At 48.1% G+C, this 7,500-nt stretch overlaps 1 protein-coding gene across 2 annotated transcripts in view; it reads left to right on the forward strand.

Annotated features, from left to right (window-relative positions):
- anapc4 (anaphase promoting complex subunit 4) overlaps positions 1–7,500 on the forward strand; it is a 16,466-nt gene that overhangs the window by 2,226 nt on the left and 6,740 nt on the right. For both annotated transcript variants that reach the window (XM_061238824.1, XM_061238825.1), the window contains 19 exons: positions 140–272; positions 523–597; positions 712–738; positions 866–910; positions 1,167–1,251; positions 1,358–1,465; positions 1,742–1,825; positions 2,171–2,257; positions 2,809–2,873; positions 3,248–3,290; positions 4,514–4,590; positions 4,687–4,787; positions 5,284–5,335; positions 5,467–5,522; positions 5,984–6,030; positions 6,164–6,220; positions 6,303–6,359; positions 6,487–6,580; positions 6,809–6,906. In XM_061238824.1, coding sequence (XP_061094808.1) covers positions 140–272; positions 523–597; positions 712–738; positions 866–910; positions 1,167–1,251; positions 1,358–1,465; positions 1,742–1,825; positions 2,171–2,257; positions 2,809–2,873; positions 3,248–3,290; positions 4,514–4,590; positions 4,687–4,787; positions 5,284–5,335; positions 5,467–5,522; positions 5,984–6,030; positions 6,164–6,220; positions 6,303–6,359; positions 6,487–6,580; positions 6,809–6,906 — 1,391 coding nt within the window. The remainder of the gene's footprint in view (positions 1–139; positions 273–522; positions 598–711; positions 739–865; positions 911–1,166; positions 1,252–1,357; positions 1,466–1,741; positions 1,826–2,170; positions 2,258–2,808; positions 2,874–3,247; positions 3,291–4,513; positions 4,591–4,686; positions 4,788–5,283; positions 5,336–5,466; positions 5,523–5,983; positions 6,031–6,163; positions 6,221–6,302; positions 6,360–6,486; positions 6,581–6,808; positions 6,907–7,500) is intronic.

Genomic DNA, 7,500 nt, shown 5'->3' on the forward strand with positions numbered 1-7,500 from the left:
GGTCGTCCGGCCCATCTTCACACTGCAGTGCCTGGGAGGGCTGTGGGTTTGCTGTATTACGTTGGCAGGGCTGTGGGCATTACTTGGGTGATGAGCATTTCTGTGATTTTCTGTGATTTTTCTCCTCCATGTTGTCCAGTCCTGGCCTTCGGCGTGGGCGACAGGAAGCTGGTGGTGCTGTGCGACGCGGAGAAGGCGGAAGTGCTGCACACGTTCCCCGTGGAGAGCCCCGTCACCTGCCTGCACTGGGTCCATATCCTGGAGGAGAGCAGGTCTCAGCCCTGCACACAGGAAGTGATGTAGCACACAGGAAGTGATGTAGTGTAGAGGATGTGAGGTCGTACGCAGGAAGTGGGATGTCACTCAGGAATTGAAGCAGCAGAGGGGAATAGTTGCTGATGGAAGAACAGACTTCCATCTAATAGAATAGTCTGATGCACAGACATTGGCAAAGTATTACACATGCATTCCACTCCATGTTCAGTGTGCTTGTGCTCAAAGTGCCTCTCGCTTACCTTTTAGTGTCCTCACGTCCTTTTACAACTCTGAAGACGAGTCCAACCTGTTCCTCCCCAAATTACCCACACTTCCGAAAAGGTAAGCGCCTGTTTTTCTTTACATTTTGATTGAAACCGCTGTGTTTCTCATATAATCTCTGCTCTGTCCTGGTGCTGTCGTTTGAATTCACTTGTGTTTCATTCCCATTCCCAGCTACAGCACAACATCAAAGATATTCAGGTGAGTGTGGCCCTTACCTGTCGCTGCAGGTGTCCAATGCCAGGTCATCGCAGTGCTCACTGCTGAGATTGGCTTGGTGGAGATGTCTGAGTGTCAAATTAACTCTGTCTGTCTGTCTGTCTGTCAGTGAGGAGAAGTCGGATGAGATCATGAATCTTCTCGGTGAAGCCCGGTAAGTCACAGAGAGAACAGGAGTCTCGTCTCCATTAATAATGCTGAGTGAGAGAGTGAGAGAGAGTGAGAGAGAGTGAGAGAGAGAGAGAGAGTGAGAGAGAGTGAGAGAGAGTGAGAGAGAGTGAGAGAGAGTGAGAGAGAGTGAGAGAGTGAGAGAGTGAGAGAGTGAGAGAGTGAGTGAGTGAGTGAGTGAGAGAGAGAAAGAGTGTGAGTGAGTGAGTGATGTTTATTCTCAGTTGTTGATTGGTCTGCAGGCTGAATGTCCTGGTGCTGGGCGGGTCCTCTGGGTTTGTGGAGCTCTACGCGTATGGCATGTACCGGATAGCCTCCCTCAGCGGGGTAAGGGGTCGGGTTTCGCCAGCGTTGATTTTTCCTGTCCGCTCTGTGTAAGCTCCTCCTCTTCCCCTTGGTGCTGCAGTTAAGCCCCTCCCCTTCCTGTCCCCAGGTGCTGGGTACCTGCCGCAGCCTCTCTCTCTCCAGCGACCTGAGGTCCCTGTCCGTCATCACCGAGGTCACGCCCACCAACCAGCTCCCCTACATCAGCTATGTCCAGGTGAGTGTGGAGGGGTGAGTGTGGAGGGGGCACTGTCTGGGGCAGGGGGCAGGGGGTAGGGGGTGGTGCAGGGGGCAGGTGAGTGTGAAGGGGCAGGGGGTAGGGGGCAGTGTCTGGGGGCAGGGGGAAGGGGGCAGTGTCTGGGGGCAGGTGAGTGTGAAGGGGCAGGGGGTAGGGGGCAGTGTCTGGGGGCAGGTGAGCACAGGGGGTGATTGTAGTACTGGGACTCACCCAGTGCTGAGTGCAGTTTCCATGGAGACATGTGTCCTCCTGCAGCTGGACACAGGCTTGCTGTCTGACTGCCTGGCAGAGGTGACCAGGATGGCCCGCAAGTTCACACACATCTCCACCCTGCTTCAGGTGAGCACACACACACACACACACACACACACACACACACTCACACACACTCACACACACTCACTCACACGCACACACTCACACACACTCACACACACTCACACTCACGCACTCACACACACTCACGCACTCACACACACTCACTCACACTCACACACACACACTCACACACACTCACACACACACACTCACACACACTCACACACACACACTCACACACACTCACATACACTCACACTCACACAGGCACGCACGCACGCACACACACACACACATGTGCTGTTGGATGGCAGGTTCCTGTGCCGTTGCCATGGAGACGTGATGCTGTGTGCTCTCCTTCCTCAGTACCTGAGGCTGTCCCTCACCTGCATGTGTGAGGCCTGGGAGGACATCCTGACACAGATGGACCTGCGGCTCACCAAGTTCGTCCAGGTCAGGGGTCAGGGGTCACACCACATCAACAGCAGCTCAAACGGAGTTTACAGGAGTGCTGTTACAGGAGTGTGTTTGGTTACAGGAGTGTGTTTGGTTACAGGAGTGTGTTACAGGAGTGTGTTTGGTTACAGGAGTGTGTTACAGGAGTATGTTTGGTTACAGGAGTGTGTTACAGGACTATGTTTGGTTACAGGAGTGTGTTACAGGAGTGTGTTTGGTTACAGGAGTGTGTTACAGGAGTATGTTTGGTTACACTAACGTGTGTTACACTAAGTGTGTTTCACTAACGTTCACCAACTTATTCTCATTTTTTTTCTGTTGGCCACAGACGTTACAGTGGGGACAGTGATAACAGTGGGGAATGCTGAAGGGGAAAACACAGAAAACTGTTATTTGGTTATAATACACTTTAATCACTGTAATATTAGCCGATACCTTTAATCGCAGGTCAGCCGCCAATCCGCTAGTTGGCATTGTAAGACCCAAATCACGTCCGTTCGGTGTTGTTGGCTAATGTGGAATAACATCTGCTCTCTGCTCTCTCCCAGGAGAAGAACACCAGCACACAGGTTCAGGATGAGTTTCTGGAACTTCTGCTGTGGGGGAAGTCCAGGTGAGGCAGCCCACACCTCTCTCACACACCTGGAGAAAGGATACCTGCAATAATACCTGTCAATGCAGTTTGATATATTGAAGAGAAAATAGCAAATGAAAGATGAACAGGCTTCCTCAAAGGCGCAGTAACACAGTGTGTCCTCTAGGTGGAGCAAAGGCACAGAACACAGTTCTGATGCATTATTTATTGAAGAACACTTGAAATTGTTAATTCATGTTTAATTTTATTGAAGGTTCCTCATTGATCCAAGACCTAGAAAGAAAATAAAATCCTAGATGTAGGCCTGTAATGCTGAAGATTGTTATATTTTATTACATATAGTGTGTGTGTGTGTGTGTGTTTGATACATTACTGTGTGCCTCTGTGGACAGTCCTGAACTGCAGGCTCTGCTGATGAACCAGCTGACAGTGAAGGTAAGTCTCACAGGACCAGTTAAAGCTCCCCGTTTACGTGCCTGTGTCAGTGTGCCTGTGTCAGTGTGTAGCAGTGTGTAACGCCTGTAGAGAGCTGTTGTCCGACCCTGTTCCTGGAGATCTACCGTCTTGTAGGTTACATTCCATTACATTTGTGGCTCCAACCCTGACAAAGCCTCATAGGTGTCCGCACTGTGTTAGTGTTATGTCTGTAGAGTATAACTGTTAGCACTGTGTTAGCGTTATGTCTGTAGAGTATAACTGTTAGTACTGTGTTAGCATTATGTCTGTAGAGTATAACTGTTAGCACTGTGTTAGCATTATGTCTGTAGAGTATAACTGTTAGCACTGTGTTAGCGTTATGTCTGTAGAGTGTAATTATTAGTACTGTGTTAGCGTTATGTCTGTAGAGTATAACTATTAGTACTGTGTTAGCATTATGTCTGTAGAGTATAACTGTTAGCACTGTGTTAGCGTTATGTCTGTAGAGTGTAATTCTTAGTACTGTGTTCGCGTTATGTCTGGAGAGTATAATTATTAGCACTGTGTTAGCACTATATTTGTAGATCATAACTGTTAGCACTATTAGCAGTATGTAGAGTATAACTGTTAGCACTATTAGCAGTATGTAGAGTATAACTATTAGCAGTATTAGCAGTATGTAGAGTATAACTGTTAGCACTATTAGCAGTATTAGCAGTATGTAGAGTATAACTGTTAGCACTATTAGCAGTATGTAGAGTATAACTATTAGCAGTATTAGCAGTGTGTAGAGTATAACTGTTAGCACTATTAGCAGTATGTAGAGTATAACTATTAGCAGTATTAGCAGTATGTAGAGTATAACTGTTAGCACTATTAGCAGTATTAGCAGTATGTAGAGTATAACTATTAGCAGTATTAGCAGTATGTAGAGTACAACTGTGAGCAGTATTAGCAGTATTAGCAGTATGTAGAGTATAACTGTTAGCAGTATTAGCAGTATGTAGAGTATAACTGTTAGCAGTATTAGCAGTATGTAGAGTATAACTGTTAGCAGTATTAGCAGTATGTAGAGTATAACTGTTAGCAGTATTAGCAGTATGTAGAGTATAACTGTTAGCAGTATTAGCAGTATGTAGAGTATAACTGTTAGCAGTATTAGCAGTATTAGCAGTATGTAGAGTATAACTGTTAGCAGTATTAGCAGTATGTAGAGTATTTCTGCGTAAATGTGTCCACAGGGGCTGAAGAAGCTGGGGCAGTCGATCGAGTCATCATACTCCAGCATCCAGAAGCTTGTGATCAGCCACCTGCAGAGGTACACATACCTGTCTGATACCTGTCTGATACCTCTCTCACCTCTGTGTGGGACCCCTGACCCCCTGACCTCACCAGTGTACCCCCCCCCCCCCAGTGGCTCAGAAGCCCTGCTGTACCACCTGAGTGAGGTGAGGGGGATGTCACTATGGAAACAGAAGTTTCAGCCCCTGGGCCTGGATTCGGCAGCAATAGAAGGTATTTCCCTCAGGACTCTTATTCTGACACATACTTCAGCTGCATTACATTACATTACACTACACTACACTACACTACACTACACTACACTACACTACACTGCACTGCACTGCACTGCACTACATTACACTACATTACACTACATTACATTACACTACACTACACTACACTGCACTACACTGCACTACACTACACTACACTGCACTACATTACACTACATTACATTACACTACACTACACTACACTGCACTGCACTGCACTACATTACACTACATTACATTACACTACACTACACTACACTACACTACACTGCACTGCACTGCACTACACTACACTACACTGCACTGCACTGCACTACACTACACTACACTACACTACACTACACTACACTACATTACACTACACTACACTACATTATTGGCATTTGGCAGACGCCTCATACCATGAGCTAAAGTAATGATGGAAAATGACTCACTAATTTCTGTTTCTGTTTAAGATGCAATAACTGCTGTGGGCTCCTTTACACTGAAGGCCAATGAGCTTCTGCAGTGAGTACTCTCTCTGCAGTGCATTGTGGGAAATTGGAGGGGTTTGCTAGGCAAGTAATAGCTACTAGCTCCCAGAGCAGATTTCACCCCGTTTCCCGTTTCCCGTTTCCCGTTTCCCGTTTGTGCTGCAGGGTCATAGACCGAAGCATGAAGAACTTCAAAGCCTTCTTCCGCTGGCTGTATGTGGGTAAGCCCAGGGGGAGGGGCTGGGTGTATGTGGGTAAGCCCAGGGGGAGGGGCTGGGTGTATGTGGGTAAGCCCAGGGGGAGGGGCTGGGTGTATGTGGGTAACCAGGGGAGGGGCTGGGTGTATGTGGGTAACCAGGGGGAGGGGCTGGGTGTGTGCAGGTAACCAGGTGAGGGGCTGGGTGTGTGCAGGTAACCAGGTGAGGGGCTGGGTGTGTGCAGGTAACCAGGTGAGGGGCTGGGTGTGTGCAGGTAATCAGGTGAGGGGCTGGCTGTACGTGGGTAACCAGGGGGAGGGGCTGGGTGTGTGCAGGTAATCAGGTGAGGGGCTGGGTGTGTGCAGGTAACCAGGTGAGGGGCTGGGTGTGTGCAGGTAACCAGGTGAGGGGCTGGGTGTGTGCAGGTAACCAGGTGAGGGGCTGGGTGCAGGTATATGCTGGTGACTCTGGATCTTTGATTGCAGCGATGCTGCGTATGTCCGAGGACCACGTGCCCCCGGAGCTGAACAAGGTGAGCAGCACCGATGCACAGCAGGGTCTCGGATCAGCAGGGTCTCGGATCAGCAGGGTCTCGGATCAGCACTGTGGTGGCAGCAGCAGGCGTGTGTAGATGTTGTGGGTGATGGCGTTTGTTTCTTCCTCAGATGACGCAGAAGGACATCTCCTTTGTGGCAGACTTTCTCTCGGAGCACTTCAGTGAGGTAAGCGCAGGTGCCGTTGTCATGGAGACGCTGAGTCTCCGCCCCCTCGCTCAGCAGTAATGGTGTCTCCCCTCCCCTACAGAACGAGGAACTGTTCGACCGCAAGGGCAAGTACTTCAATGTGGAGCGAGTCGGCCAGGTGAGAGAGTGTGTGTGTGTGTGTGTGTGGGGAGTGTACAGTGTGCATGTGTGTAGTGTAGGAGTGTGTGTGTCTATGTGACTGTGTGTGAATGTGTGTGTATGTGACTGTGTGTGTGTGTGTTCAGTATCTTAAGGATGAAGATGAGGATCTGGTTTCCCCGCCCAACACCAGTGGGAACCAATGGCTGAGCTTCCTGCAAGAGAGTTCACACCTGAAAGGTACACTACACACACACACACACACACACACATACACCGTATTGTATTTTTTTGTGATATTGTGAAATTTGTGATATTGCCAAATATTGAAGTGTCGCCACAGGAGTAGCTACACTAGCAGGATGATGTCACACATTGTAGCAGCTTATGACTCAACAAGCACAAATAATAGTCCAACTGTGACAGTGTTAGGGATTGGTTGATTGACAGCCTCTCTGTCCTATCCAGACAGCCCCCTGCTGTTCCCATCCTACCCCCAGAAGTCCCTGCACTTTGTGAAGAGGATGATGGAGAACGCCATCGAGCTGTGTCTGCAGAAGCCTGCGGTGAGAACTACTGCTGCTACATACACTATACACACACACACACACACATTACATACACACTATACACACACACACACACATTACATACACACTATACACACACACACACACACATTACATACACACTATACACACACACACACACACATTACATACACACTATACACACACACACACACACATTACATACACACTATACACACACACACATTACACACACACACACACACAGTACATACACACTATATACACACACACACATTACATACACACTATACACACACACACACACACATTACATACACACTATACACACACACACACACACATTACATACACACTATACACACACACACACACACACATTACATACACACTATACACACACACACACACACATTATATACACACTATACACACACACACACACATTACATACACACACACACACACACACACACATTACATACACACACACACACAGTACATACACACTATATACACACACACGCACACACACACACACACACACACATTACATACACACTATACACACACACACACACACATTACATACACACTATACACACACAC

Source organism: Conger conger, chromosome 4 (genome assembly GCF_963514075.1).
Source record: "Conger conger chromosome 4, fConCon1.1, whole genome shotgun sequence".
Taxonomy (NCBI): Eukaryota; Metazoa; Chordata; class Actinopteri; order Anguilliformes; family Congridae; genus Conger; species Conger conger.